This window comes from Silurus aristotelis (assembly GCF_946808225.1).
Source record: "Silurus aristotelis genome assembly, chromosome: 12".
Taxonomy (NCBI): Eukaryota; Metazoa; Chordata; class Actinopteri; order Siluriformes; family Siluridae; genus Silurus; species Silurus aristotelis.
The window spans coordinates 14,709,145-14,729,121 of NC_139585.1; the positions used below are offsets into that span (position 1 = coordinate 14,709,145).

The 19,977-nt window shown below is 38.0% G+C and overlaps 1 protein-coding gene across 4 annotated transcripts; it reads left to right on the forward strand.

Moving 5' to 3' along the window:
* Positions 1-167: 167 nt before the first annotated feature.
* Positions 168-19,313, forward strand: llgl2 (LLGL scribble cell polarity complex component 2). Of its 4 annotated transcripts, none has more exons than XM_083555949.1 (26): positions 168-431; positions 6,407-6,549; positions 7,141-7,238; positions 7,755-7,836; positions 8,542-8,657; positions 9,156-9,314; positions 9,844-10,006; positions 10,268-10,400; positions 10,600-10,654; positions 11,242-11,396; positions 11,491-11,702; positions 12,011-12,078; positions 12,546-12,699; positions 12,798-12,902; positions 13,220-13,512; positions 14,943-15,090; positions 15,213-15,363; positions 15,496-15,612; positions 15,761-15,927; positions 16,317-16,581; positions 16,679-16,841; positions 16,990-17,018; positions 17,656-17,703; positions 18,052-18,094; positions 18,182-18,252; positions 18,344-19,313. In XM_083555949.1, exons 2-25 carry the CDS (start codon positions 6,475-6,477, stop codon positions 18,234-18,236), a joined length of 3,054 nt encoding a protein of 1,017 aa, XP_083412075.1. In that variant the 5' UTR covers positions 168-431; positions 6,407-6,474; the 3' UTR covers positions 18,237-18,252; positions 18,344-19,313. The 4 variants fall into 4 exon arrangements, 2 of the variants coding, with proteins under 2 accessions (XP_083412075.1, XP_083412076.1); XR_014535996.1 differs by having other exon boundaries at positions 171-431; positions 18,052-18,108; positions 18,344-18,911; XR_014535995.1 differs by lacking the exon at positions 17,656-17,703 and having other exon boundaries at positions 170-431; positions 18,052-18,108.
* Positions 19,314-19,977: the final 664 nt, after the last annotated feature.

Below are 19,977 nucleotides of genomic sequence, written 5' to 3' on the forward strand. Positions count from 1 at the left end.
TACATAAATGTGATTATTTTCAGTGCTGGGTCTTTTCTGCACACTGGATTAGTGAGCTGAACAGCACAGTCAGTACACCTGCTCTGTTGTAGCAGCTCGCACTTAGCTTACTGTTTAGTAGAGTAGTGTGCATACTGGCCGCAGGGAGCGCACTTTTCCCGGAAGTAGAAGCTCTTCAGGGCGGAGCCAGAGGTGGAGGCAGTTAGCTGGCTGGCTTTGGCCGGAGCAGCGGTAGTTTGGTAAAATCTGGACGAACATTTCACTGTTGTGTTCTAACATCGGGGGAACTATCAGAGATTATAGCGTTAGATAACTGTTAACTAGTCTCCAAGACGCACTAAGTTTGTTGGTGAGTTTTGTAAGAAGAAGAGAAGCCTCTGGAAACTGGCTCGACATCCGTAAACAGTGGACATCGCCGGGACAGGAATCAGGTGAGTTGTGGATGGGGCCCGTACTGTTGCCTCTAGTTTAGCATGCTGTTAGCTAACTTGGCCCTGGATCTACAGGTGCTTCCTACTGCTGGAATGTTAATAGTTAACAGGACGACGCGGTTGGCCATGCGCTTTTATGTATTGCTTTATAAAACTGAGCTTTACATCGAATTAGTTTTGGTGGAAATGTTTTTTTTTTGTGTTCTCTGATGATGCAGTCTATTCAGCCCATTCGTAGCTGCTAGCATATTTAGCTAACTTTCGGTAACGCTTTTATATAACACTGTCTATTTGAACATATAGCTAGCTACTAGTTTAGCTGTCTGATCGAGCTTGTCATGGTTAGCCAAGTAAAAGTGAGAACAACCTGGGTAAATATCAAATCCTGATTCTGATCTAGAAATCAGAGCTTCCTGACTGTACATTTGCCCTGTTTCAGACAGCTACAGTAAATCACCCATGTGTGTGTATGGAAAGTTGTATTATTGCAAACTCCTTGATTCGTCATGTGGTTTGTTTGACATTAGCTAGCTCACTAGATTAGTGACACCTAGCAGTGGTGGGAATAGATAATTAGATTACTCATTTATGTGTAATTGGCATTATGGAGACAAGCCGTTAGTCTGCGCCTACACAGTGTTAAGTTGAGCAACAGTTCTGTGTAAACGAGGTGTGTCCTTGTCAGCAGGTGAATCTCCAGCAGTGTGAGTTACAAGCTCTGGCCGGTGTGTGTGTGGGTAGTGCAAGTGTGTGTGTGTGTGTGTGTGTGTGTGTGTGTGTGAGGATGGGGGCGGAGTACTGTGCTGTGTTTCTGTTCCACCGGTCGGTCAGGTTTTCAGCAAAGATGACGATCACATCCGCCTGCTCGTGTTACTTGGTGCCTTGTGGTCGCCCTTCGTTTTCTTATGGCTCGTTCGTTATGCAAACCAGAACACGTTGATTTAAATGCTGTGATATTACTTAGTCCCCTACACTGAGATATACCTGTGATTAAACACCATATATCTGGGGTTGATAGTCTTGACCTTACAGCTCTTATCTCCCGGCCATTTCGGTTTTGTAAACAAAGGGACATTCATACGTATGTAATCAAATCTACTTGTCCTTCATGCCAAGCTGGTGTTTAAGCCCAATCCAGTGATTGTGCACTGTATTACAAACCTCTGTGTAGGTACAATTAGACTGACCCCAGCTATGCAAGAATTGGACAACTTTGTAAAACCTGTAGTTGGGTAATATCTCAAATCACCTACTTCTAAATTGTAACACAGGTAATTTACTTAGTTTGTTATTGATTGTGTCTAGTGAAGCCTTTGGAGCTGTTTATTAATTAAAAATATTCATTTACCAGATCCAAAAACAGTTCAGTTGTGTTAGAATATAGGCACATTTCTGTGAACATATTAACATCACTTTTTTGTTTTCTTTGGTAAGATTGTGGTTAGAGATAATTTGACATAATCAATACATTTTAATCCTTTTATTCTCTTAAACTAGTAATTAAAACGATTTCAAATCTAAAACAGCTAAAACGTAATTGCTCAAAATACCGCTGAATTGAATGATTCTGTTTAGAGGTCAGCTACCTGTGTGTGTGTGTCTGTGTGTTAGTGTGTGTCTGTGTGTATGCCCTCACAGTTCACAAATCAAGTGACTGACTGCTGATATATAAACAAAACTAGACAGCTGCTCTACCTGAGTGAATACATCATTTGTACAGTGTGTTGTACAGTGTCAAATCTTACGGCTTAATTATAACAATTATCCTAGTAGTTGATCTTTGCCTCTGTCTATGCAGCTTCATTAAAGTTAGATAATGAGTATTTGTTAGGATCATTCGACAATGTCTTTAAAATAGAAGGTGTTGCAGCCATCATTTAGGCAGAAATGAGCACAGAATGCTTTTTTTCCCACTATGCATACGCTGTTTCTACACCAGTCAAAGCTAAATATGCCCCCTGAAACCCCAGGCCAACTTAATGATGCCAGTAATATTTTAAAATATTTAGCCAGACAGTAATTAAATTGTTTTTAATATTATGTTTAGCCAAAAAAACTAATTCCTAGCGTATGTTTGGTGCTAAGTCTATTACGCATAGAAATTTTTCAATCCTGGATGACTGTTTGTCATGTTTTAATAACACTTGATGTCTCCATATTTAGTTTGTAATATTTGTGTGGCTTCATGCATTTCATCTCATGTCTCTGTTAAGACAGGAAGGAGATGAGCCTGGGGACTGAAGGTCTTGGACCACACCCAGTGGTTGTTCATATTTTTGTTTATCTGAGAGGCGGATGTAAAGAGAGGAAGACAGGATAAACGAGGCATTTGCACTTCCACAGTTAGATGTTCTTCTGAACAGATTGCTATGTATGTGAAGGGAGTCCTCACTAAGAATAGCGTCTCATGCTGGCCTGTGAGAAATGGAGGAAGTTGCCTGCTTCCACGGTTCCACATCCCCTCCCCATGCCTTTGTTTAAGCAGTGTAAATTTTGTTAGTTCAGTCTGCCGCTGGTACTGTAATAAATCTAACCGTCCAGTGTTTAGTCCCCCATCGCTTGTGTCCTGAGGACAACATCTCGTTTGCTCATTATTCTTGTCAAACCCGAAAAGCACACACCTCTCATTCAATAATCTTGCCTTTTTTGAGTAAACAATCATCAGTAGGTAAATGCCTTGTTGTTAGAAAATTGGAAATCTCTTATTTGGCCAGGTATTTAAGACTTAAGTCTGTTTGTTCTCAGTCAGGACACTGCAAGGGGATTGCATTTTAAATATCCCAGACAATAATCCATCCCACCAGTTCCCATGGCGAAGAAGAGTGAATAATAATAATGAACAGCTTTACTATTACGCATTAAAGCATCATTAGCATTGCCTTTTTATTAACTAAAAGCTAATGTTTAGGGCTTCATGTAGTTATATATGTCTTAAAAATCTGTCTAAAATATTACATTATAAATAAATTAATCCATAATTTGCTCTAGTGTCCTTAAGTAATGAGATCTTCAGTCTATCTGCAAATACATAGTTTAGATTATCTCTGTGGATCTACAAATATAAGGAAGTCATTGTGTTGACTAGTCTGTTTCTATATTGTAGTTTATAAACAGCTAAAAAAGCAGTGACGACTGGATGAGAAATTATTTTTATTATTTTAATTGTAGTTTTTGCTGTGGGAGTTTGTTTTTCTTTGTTGATAGTGGTGCACGAAGATCGTGCAGATTATACATTATAAGAAAATGCTTATGCAGGTCTTTTCATGAAAGTTGTCTGTGCTTTCACCAAAACTGTGGTTGACTTATGAATGTGAACCATTGAGGCAGAAAGAACCATTGAACAACAAATTGAGCAATAAATCTGATTTGTAGACATTGATGATACTAACAGGTGAGAAATGTGAAAATGTGGAGCTTCATGTGCATTTGGCGGAAGTAAAGTTTGAGGTTTGGAAAGACATCACTTTTCATGTTGTGACAGATTCGGTATTGTCCTTATATTAGATCGACGTTATTGTGAGCAATTCGCAGTTTAGTTCCTTGTAGTGCTTGAGTGCTGTAGTATGCCAAGAATGCAGTGATGTCAGTATTGTAGGGGACAGTCAATACTTTGTAAGCCCTGTGAAGTAACACCTCTGTTCACATTAAAACACTTCCTTTAGTCACTCAGTTTTATAAAATTCTATTATCTTGTCATACATTCAATATTTGATTCTGAATTTCAGGATTGCTCGGGTATTTTGTGTACCAGCAGCCCTGAATTGTAATGGAAACTGTATAACTAATAATAATAATAATAATCAGCAGTAATGGTTAGGTGGTCATCTCCACATGGCTATGATTCATGTTTTGTAGATTAAAATATATAGAGTTATTTAAGGTCTTTCATTTGCTTGTTTTTAGTGTGTTTGTAGTAAAAATACTTGTACCATGAGTCTTTCATGCAGTCCTGCTCCAAGCTGGTCAAAGGCGTATTATAGAATTCTCAAAGTTATTTCACAGGTATAAATACAGTCATGATATTTAGTTTTGTTTTGAAATGTTAAATTAATGTTTGACCAGTGTTTTCCTTAGATCAGTTAAATCTTAATTAAAGATGTATTGCCTTATCTGGGACATAAAGGCTGTGCATTTGCTTTTGGTAGTTTTCACTTCTGTTTAATGCCAATCTTATCTAAATGAGCTTTGACCTGTGAATTGTGCATCAGTCTTGTGAACCAATCAAAAACAAAAAGGCAGGACTGCGGTCTTCTGTTGTTGGTGAAAAAACGATGTTTGTTTTTGTAAATTGGTGAACACCTTCAGATGCCTGACTATATTTTTTTTTACAGTTGCTTGGCACACATCAGAAAATAAAGAACGTTACCCTTATATTCTGTACAAAAGAACCAACAAACTGTAAATGCCGTGTAAGCATTTTCACTCATAGTCAGTTACAATTACAAACCTTCTTTTTAATACCGGGCATTAAACCTCCTCTTTACTGACATGTGATTAGTCTTTTCTGGTAAAATTCTGGGTTTTCTCTCTGCCTGCTTGTTTTTATTTATTATTAATTTTTTGCTGAATAATGTTAGCACCCCTGTATGTGGCACAAACTTGAGTTTATTCTGCTACTGCTATACTAACATACCAAGTAATTAGTTTTCCCTGCATGGCTGAGATTGCTGCCACTGATTTAGCTTTCCTCCTACATGAATGCCAAGCATTAGTAAATACCTCCAGGCTTAGATGCAGTTATAAAGATGTACAGATAAGTGTACAGGTTTGGGAAATCCAATGCAAAGCTTTAATGATAAAAGAAGATTTTAGTCTTCAACAGTATGTTCTTTCATCCCAAGATTTAGTTTCTTTTTTTTTTGTTGTCCAGCTTCTGCTTTAGGTCTTTTACTCCATGCTTTATAAAATTCCTTCAGAGGCTGAGCTTATTCTTAAGTAGAAGACCTCCCACTCTGTTATTGTCTACCAAGGTTCATGAAGGCCCTTTATGCCTGGCTCGCTCTTTCAGGGCCCATCACCCACTTCTGATTCTGCCCCCACTATTGAATGAGGATGTAGTGCAGGAACTAGGAGTAGACACATGCTTAAGGATGACTAAATGCGTTTAGCTAATAATGAAAACAACTGTAAAATCATGTGGCTGAGCAGCTGACTCACCTGGAAAAAAGGTGTGGATAATGCTTCCTCTTTCCTAACTATCTGATTATTCTGCTCACCTTACAGGAATAACTATTTAATTTAGCCACATGGTTTGTATTGGTATCATTGGATGTAACATTGCTTATTTTAATAAAAGTACTCAAAGCAACTCCAGGAAAATAGATTTTGTAAACAGGGTTATAATTTTTTGTTCTAGAATTATATAGTCTGTTGCATAATTTGCTGCTTTTTGTTGTGATTTCAGGCAGGCTTTTTTTAGTTTGGTACAATAAAAAAAAAAAAAGTAACATATAGTACTCAGAGTAAAAAGTCAATGTTCTGTTGACAAGCCAAGTAACATTTTGTTTAGTCTCTGAATGATGGAATCAAAGGAAAAGCAGATGAGCCTAGTCTCTGCTTTCTTTAGAAACAGGACTCTCTTCCAATGGTTTCAGTGCAACAGGTGTTTTCATCAGCTGCTGTTTGTATGGGAGGCGGTACTTCATGCCTCTGGAGAACAATAGGTGCTTCAGTTAAGACTGAAATGACCTCCAACCCCTCCTGTTTGAGACCGAAAGGGGGTGGGTGGGTTTCAGTCAACAACCTGTGGCCCCTTCTGTGGAATTTCTGTCCCTCTTATAACCAACAAATGCCCTTTACTTTTGTTCGGAGCATAATATTTTTTTCCCTTTTCTGCTCCAAATGCTTATAAAGGTCTCAAATTTATTTGGTAGTTACCTGAGGTTTTTTCTGTTAGGGAAATTCTGTGACTGTCATAGTATTTCCTATTAATTGTCTCATGTTGTTTCTGTGTTTCTCTATTCTGGTGTGTATAGGCAGCAGAGAGGAACACAGAGAGAGAGAGAGAGAGGGCAGTGTGAGGCCCTAGCTCGTCCCGGGGAGGATGAAGAGGTTCCGGCGACATGGGCATGACTCTCAGAGGGACAAACTCAAACAGGAGCTCTACCAGTTTAATAAGGTGATTAAGACAGCGCCGTCTTCTTCTTTCGGCTACTCCTATTAGGGGTTGCTACAGCGGATCATCCTTCTCCATACCCCTCTGTCCTCTACATCTGCCTCTTTCAACCCAATTACCTGCATGTCTTCCCTCACCACATTTATAAAACCCCTCCGTGGTCTTCTTCTTTTCCTTCTTCCTGGTGACTCTATCCTCAGCATTCTCTTACCGATATAACCCATGTCCCTCCTCTGCACATGTCCAAACCATCTCAATCTCGCCTCCCTCACCTTGTCTCTAAAACATACTATCTGCGTGGTCCCTCTTACAAACTTGTTTCTAATCCTGTCCATCCTCGTCACTCCCAATGGAAATCTCAACTCCTGCCACCTCCGGCTCTGCCTCCTGTCTTTTTGTCAGTGCCTCTGTCTCTAAACCATAAAATATATCTCACCACAGTCCTATTAACTTTCTCTTTCACACAGATACTCTTTTATCACATATCAAATAAGGCGATAAGATTGAGACTGGCACACCAGACTTTGACACGATGGTGCTGTAAATATCAATTGAAAAATTATTATTTTTTTTCTTCCTTCCTACTGTGTCTAGACTGTAGAGCATGGCTTCCCCCACCAACCAAGTGCACTGGGCTTCAGTCCCAGCCTTGGACTCCTGGGCATTGGCACCAGATCCGGAGCCATCAAACTGTATCCTTAATACTAAATGGGAATAGGAAAGTGTTGTGAAGTTAGATCAGAGAAGAAATTGTCAGGCTGTTATGCTTTACTGTGTCAGGTTTCCTGGAAACCTTGAAAAGTATGTTCAATAGAGGTTTTTATAATTTTTTTGTCAACCATTTCTGTTTTCTCATCTCACGACACACCCATGATTGCTGTCTTCTTCAAAGGGGTGTGTATATGTATTCTTTCCACAGAATTGCGTAATGGTTGACTGTTATTGATCTGAAGCCAGGTTTATACATTTGCAAAATTGTAATTATTTTCCATTTAGTGTATCCCTTGTTTGTGTGCTTTTGCTTACCTATAAACACCAAGGTACATAAATGGTAATCTCAAATTGTTATTTTGTAGATTAAACCGACTTTCTTCAGCCTGTTTAAAAGCTTGCTGAATCCTTGTCTGTTCATTATTGTTTTAAGATCCCTAGCCTTCTGACATGGAGGTGCTTTGCTTAAGGATTTGTTTCCCTTAACTGTCACTCAGCTATGGAGCCCCAGGAGTTGAGTTTATGGGTCTGCATGATGAAAATGCTGCAGTTACACAGGTGCACTTTCTCCCACAACAGGTATGTTTGCAAATTATGTATTTCTTTCCAGCTGACATGCACAGCAGAAGGGTGAATTTCACTAAGGAATGTCTGGGAAAACACAGGGTTTGTGTGTAAAACATGTATCACCACTGGGGGAATTGTATTATAAATATTTGCATGTGAAATGTTAAGCCATAAAAGGCCATATCCATTGAAAAAAAAAAGGGGGGGGGGTGAGATCGAATAACAATATGCCCTAAAGTGTTTAATTTCTCCCATTAGTCAAACTAGGTGTATTTTTTTTTTTAGCTCAGTGATTCACATGTAATTAATCATGAAAAGAAGAAAACTTTCTGCACTGATAACTGTTTACACAACAGCAGTTTGAGAAGAATGACTGAATGATTTGTGATTCGGTTTCACTACTTAAATAGTAGCTATTTACATTTCTTTTGCTTTCCCATCTTTCTCTAATTGAACTTAATAAGGCACAAAAAAACAGCTTATTAGACTTAAATTATTGTGGCGTTTACTTTACTGGTCTGTTAACTGTTATTGTTAGAAATTACAATTGTTACAAAGAATACATTAAACCTGATTTAAACTACAGCCAGCGGTCAGCTACGACTGTCAACATTTTCAGAAAACTGAAAACTTCAGAGTGACCCCTCGCTATTCACAGGCAGGATATTTGTGTGTTTTGCTTTCAGTTACTCCAATACCACCTTCTTATGTTTACAGGTTGAGCTGGTGACATTACTTGATGACAATAGTCTACACATGTGGACACTTCGAGCACACAAGGGCGTGTCAGAGCTGCTGGAAATTGGTCGTTTTACACTCACTGGCCCGCCTGGGTAAGTCTGTCTGGAATTTTTTATCATGTGGTGATGATTACTTTAAAAAAAAAAAAAAAAAAGAAGGGAAAAAAAAAAAAAAAAAAAAAAAATATATATATATATATATATATATATATATATATATATATATATATATATATATATATATATATATATATATATATATATATTTGGTCTAAGTACACACTGACCTATGAGACATATATATCTACATGAAATATACTAACTCATACACTCCTACATGTAATCTGCTGATAGACTATATGGTCTCTGTGAACATAATTTCCTTTTAGTCAGACATAATGACTAACATGTTCTTTGTAAGTACATTTGATGCCGTGCCATCATGACTCATGACGCTATGTAACGGTTGTGGAGAAAATGATTAGTTACTTATGTATGTAAGATAATTTTAAGCTATAAATTTGGTAAGTCTAAAGCTTAAAGTTTCAACAATGTACACTAATTTTGTTGTCTGTGCTGTTTTTATGGCAGCGCCATTCCTAGTGTGACACGAGTAACTGCCGTCCTGGCCCACTCTTCCGGTGAGCTGCTTCTGCTGGGCACTGAGGGAGGCCATGTATTTGTGGTGGAAGTACCTGGTTTTAGGGAGCTGGAGGAGAACAATATCAGCATGGAGGACATTCAAAGCAGGTGGAGTACAACTTTGATTCCTAATTCCCTCTCATTTCTAACAGCTTGGTCAGTTTCTTGCTGTAACATTCCTACAAAATGCACTAATTTGCTGATTATTCTAATATGGTGAATACACTGTGATTTTGCTGTATTTGTTAGGATAATGCTGGAGTTACAGTTGTCTGCCTGGTGTAGGCCACTCTGCCTCGCAACCATTTAGGCATGGTTGGGTCCTGGCCAGTGTAGTATTGGATGTTTCCTGGCATGCTGCTAGTTTGCTTTTGGGATTTTTTGGCCGTTTCCTGTGATGTTTTTTGTTTTCCAGATTTGTATATACTATTTATAAATAACTTACTAAAGCTTATCTTATACTGGGTTATTGGATCTTTTTATTTCGGAGTCTCCTGTTTTTGCTGTGTTTATGCTCTGATTTGACGTTGGCTGATACGTGACTGTTTTTAAATAGTTTGCATACCTTACAATAAAAACCTGGTCTATTCATTGTGCTATCTTCAGCAGTCACCTTTTCTGTTAATGCTCTTTTTAGAGTTCCAGAAGAATATGTGGGCCGCAGAAACCTGGAGTGTGTAGAGGCCCTGCAGGAGAATCCTCTCAACCCACGGCAGGTGTTAATAGGCTACAGCCGAGGCCTGATGGTTCTGTGGGACCTGGATCGTCGATGTGCCATTCAACACTTCTTGGGCACACAGGTATTTCTTTATGCTGGTGTCAGAAACAGGAATTTGTTAATATATCCAGACAGAAATATACATTATTTCCTTGACCAGTCATGCTCAGTTCTAATAAAACACACTATGTTGTCACAGTATGTTTTGTAGTAGGAGTGTTTGTTTAAATAATTTTTCCAAAATACATCTACTGAGGAAAAGTGTATAATCAACTGCAGATTAGTAATGTGGTACTTTTTAGAACTTCCCCACAATGCTTCTTCTTTTTTGTTCCCTCTACAGCAGCTGGAGAGTGTGTGGTGGATGGAGGATGGAGGAATCATTCTAAGTTCCCATAATGATGGCAGTTATTGCCACTGGACAGTAACTGGAGAGGACCCACAGACTGAACCAGAAAAACAGGAAACACCATATGGTAACTGTTACTACAGAATTTGATAAAGAGATTTCAGCCTGAAATTTTGTGCTGTAATACCAAAAAATGCACACCTTCTGATCAGATTTGAGCATACAACCAGATTGTGGTATTCAGTATTATTTTGGGGGGTTTTAAGAATCTCATTGCCTGTTCTTGTCTTCACCATGTACTGAGTTATTGTTTTTTCTGATTTAAGGATCCTTCCCATGCAAGGCGATTTCCAAAATTTTACAGTTATCAACAAGACAAGGGTCAGTATCTCTGTGTGTGTTTGTGTCCTCGAGGGGTTGGTGTGAGATTTTAGTGAACCTGGGACAGGTGTGTTTGCTTGCAATGTCATTAACCAGAATGTTCCAGTGTGACTCATCATTGCTGGTTAATTTTTAACCCGGTGCAGACGTTTATATTTTGCCCTTTGAAATGAGTTACAAAGTAGGTCTAAATGGAAGGGTTTTTTGTATTATTGTTCTTTAGCCTATTTTTATTTACTCAGTTTTCAAAAGGTAATACCATATTTTTTAGGTGGGTTATTTTGTCATTCCTCTATGTACAGTTTATACAAAACATTGTTTGTCCAGGAACATGGTGCAATACAGGTGCAGTACACATGACTACTGTGAGACTAGTTCAGGACAATAAATACACAAGACAGTACTTGTTAACTCAATAGGATAACACCAGTGTTGTGTAAGAACACTAGTGCAGCAGAAAAATATTGTGTAATGTAGCAGCAATATGGTGAAAAGAACACCAAAGAGTTATATATTTAAGCCTAGATTTGTTGTTTGATGTTATTTATTTTTATAGGTAGCACTTTCTTTTTTTTTACTGCTCCCAGGCCCCCGTTCCTCATTTTTAGTGGTGGAATGCCAAGGGCCAGCTATGGAGATCGCCACTGCATCTCTGTCATCCACAGCAAGACTCATGTAGCCCTGGACTTCACCTCCCGTATTATCGACTTCTTTGTCATCAGAGAAGGAGAGCACCAAAAAGGCAGGGGCATGTTGTTACTGAGAGACACTTTGCACATAGCTAATGCTAATACTCCTTAATATCTGTAACGCATGTGAATGTCTGTGTTCTGCAGGGGACCCAATTGCTTTGGTCGTGTTGGTGGAGGAGGAGCTGGTGGTGGTGGATCTGCAGACTGAGGGCTGGCCTGTGTTCCAGACCCCATATCTAGTGCCTCTGCATTGTTCAGCAATAACCTGCTCTCACCACGTCTCTTCAATTCCACTTAAACTGTGGGAGAGAGTGCACGCTGCTGGCAAACTGCAAAACACGAGCTATTCAAAAAAGGTATTCAGTTCACAGGACACTGGTATAACTACCTGCTACAACACTTTACTTCCAACACAAACTATGCACTATATATATAGTGCAGAAATTATAAGTGGCTGTATTTACTTATAAATTAAAGAGTGGGTCAAAAGGTGTAGAGGCACACAGTATTTACAACACCCACTATATAAACATAGGCAGAGTTCACTTCTATATAAAATGTTCGGTTTAGCATTGGCAAAACTGATCAATTTGCGTACGTTCTTTATGTTTTGAGGTAAATAATTTAGTTTCACTTTTCATTGTAAAAATTTCTTTCTTTTTAGCCTTGGCCAATAAATGGAGGACAAAACCTTGCGCCAGACCCCCCACAGAGAGACCTTTTGCTGACTGGGTGAGTGACCACCAGGTCATATTTTTTGTTTTTTCTGCATTGTGCATTGCTGATATATTGTGTATAATACATTCTAAATGGACACATTTAACATAAGCCTGGGAAATCCCATCCAGTTTTGACTTTTTGCTTCTATGAGATTCCAAAAACAGAAGGTTTGCCTGCGCTCAGGTTTTCTTTACAGTGTGCAAAATTCTATAACTGGCCAACAGAAAACCCATATTGATTAAAATTGGCAAAAAGATTGAAAAACAGTTTTTCAGCAGACTTTTCTTTATTAACATGACACTATTTTGTCTAACAAGTGTGCATCATTAAACGGTCAGATTGAGTCATTTTAAACTGCACACCACAATCAACAAACTCGTCGTAAAATATTGAAGCATGAACAACTGACCAACATGTGAAATTTGTAGTGTACTGTGTGGGGCATGTTGAAATCTGGAGTTCTCTTTTCCTCTATGTAGGCATGAGGATGGAACGGTGCGTTTCTGGGATGCCTCAGGAGTCTGTCTCTACCCCATATACAAACTGAGCACAGCTGCAGTTTTCCACACTGATGCTGACCCCAATGACAACATGAACCAGGGCACTGAGGGCGAGTGGCCACCCTTTCGCAAGGTCTGCATCGAATGACTCTATGTATTGTGTTGTGACCATTGTGTACAATTTATGTATTGGTAACTTGACATAATAATTGTATATTTTATTCTTTTAAGGTGGGCTGCTTTGACCCATACAGTGATGACCCTCGACTTGGCATTCAGAAGATTCATCTGTGTAAATATAGTGGTTACCTGAATGTGGCAGGGACAGCAGGACAGGTAAGTTTTCATATAGGTGCAATATTATTTAGCTTTAGTTTTGACTATGTAGTTTACAGTTCGTTTTGGTTTAAATGTATTTTGAAGTACCAGTCTATTTGTTTGTTTATTTAATTTTATAAACAAACCGTAGAAGACATTGTGTGTACATACACGTTACTCAAAATTAAACACATCGTTATAATTGCCAAACAATACAAAGTCTTGTGCCCTGCCCATTTGAATATGGGATCTTTGGTACTCCTGATCAATACACTAATTTTGAGGTTTTATAATGATTATGGCTCCTGTAACTTATGTAACTGATTTTGTTGTAGATTCTCGTGCTGGAGATGAATGATGAAGCAGCTGAACAGACAGTGGAGGCCACAGTAGTGGACCTGCTGCAGGGACAGGAAGGTTTCCGCTGGAAGGGCCAGGCACGTCTGGATCTCCGGGATGAACCAGTCATCTTTCCCCCAGGCTTCCAGCCCTTTGCACTGGTGCAGTGTCAACCACCTGCTGTGGTCACCGCAATCGCTTTGCATTCAGAGTGGAAGCTGGTGGCCTTTGGGACTAGCCATGGCTTTGGTGTTTATGACTACCAACAGAAGAATAATGTCCTGGTCAAGTAAGATATTTATATAGGTTTAAAGCTTTAGTATTCTTGAATCAGTCATGAGAAGTATTACAATAGATTATTGGAAACCTACTGTGTAATTATAATGCCTACTGCATTTTAGCTACTTGCTTAATTGCTTATTAGAAGTAAAAAAGGGTTTAGACAAATGTATTATTATTTATTACTGATTTATTGCAATCATTATACCGTTGTTTTTTTACTTCTTATAGCATATATATATATATATATATATATATATATATATATATATATATATATATATATATATATATATATGTATATATATATATATATATATGTATATAAATACATACACACACACACACACACACACACACACACACACACACACACACACACACACACACTAGGGCTGATTCACTAATCTGGCGATTCAATACTATCCCGATACTTTTGTGCCGATTCAATACATATTGCGATTCTGTAGCTATTGCGATTCATTGTTTAAATTGTGATTTTTGTTTGCCTAATAAAGATTAGACAATGGCAAATACTTGATCATACCCTTAAAAAGACTGTATATGAGTTATATTAACAAAAATAATGCATCACATCTTTCTGAATTTTTATTTCAGGAGCACACACATACATAGTGCATAAAGAACCTTGAACCATAAAACTTTCAAGTACCAAAAACTTGAATATAATATTCAAATGTGCAACAAAATAACTAAAAACAATACTCTCTGAAATAAAATAAAAGTGCCGTTAAACTGTTCCAATGTTCAACTCAATCAAGGTGCTAATATACTTCTTTCTCTTCCTCACCTCAGGTGAGAGCTATTATGCCATCTCGTTGAAATGTCTGTTATAAGTTTGTGCACAGGGAGCTCCAGTAACTTGTTTTTCCTGCAAAACATTTTCCTGCAGCACTTCTATAGAAATATCCAGTGATGCGTCGTACTCGTCTGAGTAACTTCGCGACGGCGGGCAGCTTCAGTGCGCGCTGTGAGGTCAGATTATGAGTGTGCGCGTAGCACTTAATATGGAGAAAGCCGGTTAATTGGGCAGCGATAACCATATTAGACACATTGTCTGTGACTAAAGCAGGATCTTTATCCGTTAAACAATTCTCAAAGAGGTTTGCTCCCCTGACTTAGCCATGGTTTTGCTTTCTCGCACCCGCTTAAAACGGATACGACGTCATCTAATTCGGACAACGACAAAATACGTTTCGCCCTCTGTTGGAATAAAAGCGGTAACATCTTCCCGCCACCTCTCTGGAAAAGTAAAATAATTAAATATATATTGATTCTGAGGTAAACAAATCGATCTCAAAATCATTTTAAAAAGAATCTCAATAGTTTGGTGAATCGATTTTTTTCTCCCACCCCTAACACACACACTTTTTTAATTTTTAATTTTAATTTTTTTTACTTTTACATTTCTTTTTGTAGGTGCACTCTTAACCCCAGTGACCAGGTGGCCCTGGAAGGACCATTATCTAGAGTGAAGTCTATTAAGAAGTCTCTGCGCCAATCTTTTCGCCGAATCCGACGCAGCCGAGTCTCCATGCACAAACATCACACTAACAACGCAGCCAAGGTAGCTTTCTCTGCCTGTTGTCTCTCTCAGCTTTAAAGCTGTGCTGTTTAATTTTACCTGGTATATTTTGTTAACCCGTATTGTTAATTTTATAATTCCTGATTGTGGCACGTACAAATCAGTTGCAGGAAATAAATGCACGGCTGGAAGCAGAAGCTTTGCATGAAATGGAACTGGCCCCAGTACAGAGGAAAATTGAAGCTCGCTCTGCTGACGACTCTTTCACTGGTCTTGTTAGAACTCTCTGTTTTGCCGACACATTCCTTAGTGACAGTAAGTGGGATGATAATGATGATGATCATAAAAATTTTTTCTTTTTTTTTTTTTTCTTTTTTTAATTGCAGTATGGTTTGAATTGAAGTACTAAATCTTTTCCATATTTAGTAATGCCAATCTTTGTTACAGGTTCTCACAGCACACCCTCCCTATGGGCAGGAACCAATGGTGGTGCTGTCTTTGCCTATATGCTTCGGCTTCCTCCTGTAGAGCGGAGAATGGATGACCAAGTAATTGCTCATGCAGGTAAAACACACATACACATACATTGCATTTGCACACATATAAATGCAATGATATTCTAGACATTTTTTAAATATTTCTCACTAAAGAGAAATATTTGGGAGTGATTGATTCTTCTCATTGAATATTTGTCTTGCATTTCCCTTTTTAGCTAAAGAGATCCAGCTGATGCATCGGGCTCCAGTTGTGGGCCTGGCGGTTTTGGACGGAAGGGGAGCCCCATTACCTGAACCTCTAGAAGTTGCACATGATCTTTCCCGTAGCCCTGATATGCAGGGATCCCACCAACTGCTTGTCATCTCAGAGGAACAGTTAAAGGTCTGAATGGAGCTGATCATTTATGCTAAATACATTTATGTACCTTAACTCTTAACCTTAAATTGTTGATGCACATTTCTTTTGGAAGAGGAGCAAATAACTTGTATATATTTAAAGTATTCAAATGCTTCTGTGTGGAAATGTTAAATTTTTAAAATTTATTAATTTTTTAATTAGCAAAAATATTTTAAAGATTTGAGTATTTAGAATCCTGCATGAAACTATTATTTAAATGATTTAAATTACTGTGTCATTTTTTAATCAGTAAAAATTGCAGAAAAAAACTGAAGGTGAACGCTACAGGTTCTGGCAGAAGCGTTATAATGCTTGAAATGGCCTGTTGTTTGTTTAATGTAAAATAGAATGTAACACTTTGTCTTTGTCTATAGCTATTCGCATTGCCTAAAGTGAGCAGTAAGGCGAAGCTTAAACTGACAGCAGTTGATGGTTCGCGTGTGCGTCGAGTAGGTGTGGCCTGGTTTGGCAGTAGCCGTGTGGAGGACTATGGTGAAAGCAGCTTGGTTGTGTTGACCAACCAGGGCGAGCTACATGTCATCTCTTTGCCATCAATCAAAATGCAGGTGCACTACCCCTGCATCCGAAAAGAGGATGTCAGCGGAATCGCATCTTGTGTCTTTACCAAGTATGGTCAGGGTAGGTTTTGGGCTCATACACTAACGCACCAACAAACTAACAAATGATTTCTTGTGCTGTAAACTGCAAAACAACTGTTACTATATTGTTTTTTTAGGACTCTACCTGATCTCTCCATCCGAGTTTGAGCGTTTCTCCCTTTCTGCACGCTGGGTAGTGGAGCCACAGTGTTTGGTGGAGGCTCCTTCCCAAATAAGACCCACATCACAACCAAGTCAGTCTCACAGAGACCAGCCTGATGGAGCAAACAGAGAACACAGGTAAATTGTTGACTCAACTAATATTGACATTGGCTCAATAACAAGCTGCAGAATCATTTCAGCTTAACTTTTCATGAGACATAATTATAAATACCATGACTTCTTGGTTTTTGTTGTAAGCAATAATTTTTTGCTTCTTCATTTCCAGAAACTATAGCAGGAATGGTGAAAAGTATGGTAAGAGTTCCAGGATCTAAAAAATTTGAATGTTAATTCCAAAAAACATTGCATCAGATAATAAACATGCATGTGTCAATGCCTCACTTACCCTCATTTGTTTCAGAAGTTTGTGTAATTCTTCTCTAACTCGTATCTTTTAACAAATCCTGCGATTTTGTAAAGTTGTATTTGTTTGGCTATAGATTTAGGCACAGCTGGAGTGAGCTTGTTTTAATGTTTTATTTTTTTTTCTGTGACCTCGTTTTTACCAAAGCTGAATTAAGCTTTTTGGTAGCAGCCAAGAAAGTGGCTTTTAAATATAATCAGGTTTGATGCCTTAAGAAGGGATTTTGAAAAGCATGAATGAATATATGAACAAAGTATATTGTTTATATATTTGTTAAAGAATGGCAGTACAAATTACAATCTTATGATTTCAGCATTGGCTAAATTTCTCACAGGAAAAAAGATCCATCACTCCAGTAGCCTTATCCTTAATGGATTAGTTTAAGCACAATGATTGACATTTTCCCCTTAAATGGCATGCTTTCAAGAAAAAAGAAACCATAACCCCAAAATTGTCTTCCTTGCTTAAGTGTTTTCTCATATGCTGGCATGCTTTTGCTGAACTGACACAAATGCTTGTATATTCCAGAGAATTCCTCTAGACAAGTAATGGAGCATGCTTTGCTGAACGATGAGAGTGAGTACATCACTAACCAGTGGCCATATTAGTTCCTAGTAACTGGCAAAGATGGCCATGGAAATATTGGTTGCCCAGGATTAAATCAGCATTAGGAAAAAATTTCAGCTGGTTTCATGTTGCTTGCTGTATGTTTTTATAAAGTTTGATGTGCAATAATTATGCATAAGTGACCTCGTCATCCCTATGTCTGCAAAATCATAATTTGTGTGTGCATGATCCATAACAAACTTACATATGTCTGCAGAGTACCAATACTGTTACATACATGTTACATAAATGTACAGTATATGGATTTCAGTTCAGTAAGTGTTATATGGTCATTATTGACGTTTGTGCCCCTCACAGATGTACTTCAAGAGATCCAGAAGTCTCTAGAAGATGATCAGATGTGAGTGTATATAAGTGAGTGTTTGAGTCATACACTACATCGCGGTTTCACAGGACTCTTCCTAATTAATATAATTTTTTCTTACAGGGTGTTTTTGGAAAACAGTGTAAAGACCAAGGCAACACCAGGCAGGATGCTGTAAAAAAAAAAAAAAAGAGGTAAGTGTCTGCTTGGTTTTATACATTTTTTTGTTGTTGTAGTTTGTCACCTTTTTCTTTTTTTTTTTTTTTTTTTACCCCGTATGTACAGATCGATCTTTTGAAACCTGGTGCCTGAAATGTCCACGCTGGCCTTGTTGAAGACCTGAACACTACTGCTAGCATCACTACTGAACCATGTGAAGCCCTAAAGATAAATTGTTACAGGGTCCAGTTATGGGGTTTTGAGGGAGAGGGGAACCGCTTGTGCCTGCCAAGACCAACCACTGTATCCATAACAACCATAAACCTGCCCTCAGACTCCAGCTTTCAGCATGCCCCTTGCCTTCCTGTGAGCTGCAGCTGCATCATCCAATAGCCAAGGAGCAAAGGCATGGCGGCGGGGGCATTTTTCTTTCTCCGATTTTTTTTAATGTATTTTTATTTTGTGATTTTTTTTATATGTAATTGAAGACTTGGAAATCTAAAGCAATGATGTGTCACACAAGGGAAAAACATGGCAGTAGATACTGGACATAACTTTGAATCCCTATGTTTGTAGTTAAGTGCTCAAATTATGCTGACAAAGTGCTGAAAAAAACGTGTTTATCAGATAAATTCAGAGTACTCTAAGTTTAGAAGTAATGCTTTTTCCCCTCCGTCCAGACAAAAAAAAAAAAGAACTATAGTCAATCTGTCGGTACTTTTTCACTACTGTGTAACACACATGCTGTCATTTCTGGGGGTTATGACTTTCTAAGGGGCTTGGTTTCTAATCTTTTTTTTATGTCAGTTTTTAAATAAAAAAAAGCCAGTTATGCATTATGTAATTTAGGAATGTAATTTTAAAATATTGTAGGTAAATGTTTAATATATAATTGTATGAAGATCTGTACCTGTTTTAATGGCAGACTGTATTTTCTGACAAGGAAATATTTTGGTACTGTCTCTAAAATTCTTCTAGCATTTTCTTCGGCATTTAGAGTATATTTTTGTAGTTAACTGATCATGCACAAGAACACTATCATTTGTAATTTGACACTACCATTGTTTGAGTAAATTTTTTTACTATTTCCCCCACACCTAATGCTTGTTTCATACTTTTACTTTTAGTTGTTCATTTCGTTAGAAAGCAAATAGTACAATAATAAGAGCTGAAACAGAAGATGTGTTGTTTTTAAAAACCTGTTTTTTTTCTTTCGTTTTAGTAAAGAAATGTGTAGAGCAGGAAAAGAAAATTCTCTTTCACACATGGCTTGGAAGTGAAAATGTTGCACTTTTTGCAGTAACAGACGCCAATGAAGCCATGTTAAATTATAACTTGGCAAGAAAAACGGGAATCTCCAGTGTTTTGCAGTCAGCATTCACTGTAATCAGGAAATAAATATATTTTTCACTATTTTTATGTAAACAGTTGTGCAAGAAATGTGCTGCTATAATGATTTGCGTTTTGACATCGACCAGCCTAATTGGCCAGTGATTTTAAGAACTAAATTATAAATAACTGCTAATAATAATGAAAAAATTATTTTTTTAACAAAACTGTAAAATAAATCCAGAATTATAAATTATTTCATAGACCAAACCCTTTGAAACACTGGTCTAATGTATAGAGAACTGTGAAGATGTGGGGGACAGACCATTTTAGGTAGAACCATGTCAACGTTTAGACGTAAAATTAACTAATAGACGCAGGTGGGTCTCCGACATACTGTAATGGACCGTGTGTGTGTGCTGTTCGGGAGT

Excerpts from the sequence above, each read along its gene's own strand:
- llgl2 (XM_083555949.1), top strand. The coding sequence starts at position 6,475 with ATGAAGAGGTTCCGGCGACATGGGCATGACTCTCAGAGGGACAAACTC. Across the intron at positions 12,903-13,219 it reads TGGCAGGGACAGCAGGACAG|ATTCTCGTGCTGGAGATGAA; the intron begins GTAAGTTTTCAT and ends ATTTTGTTGTAG. Across the intron at positions 16,842-16,989 it reads GGAGCAAACAGAGAACACAG|AAACTATAGCAGGAATGGTG; the intron begins GTAAATTGTTGA and ends CTTCATTTCCAG.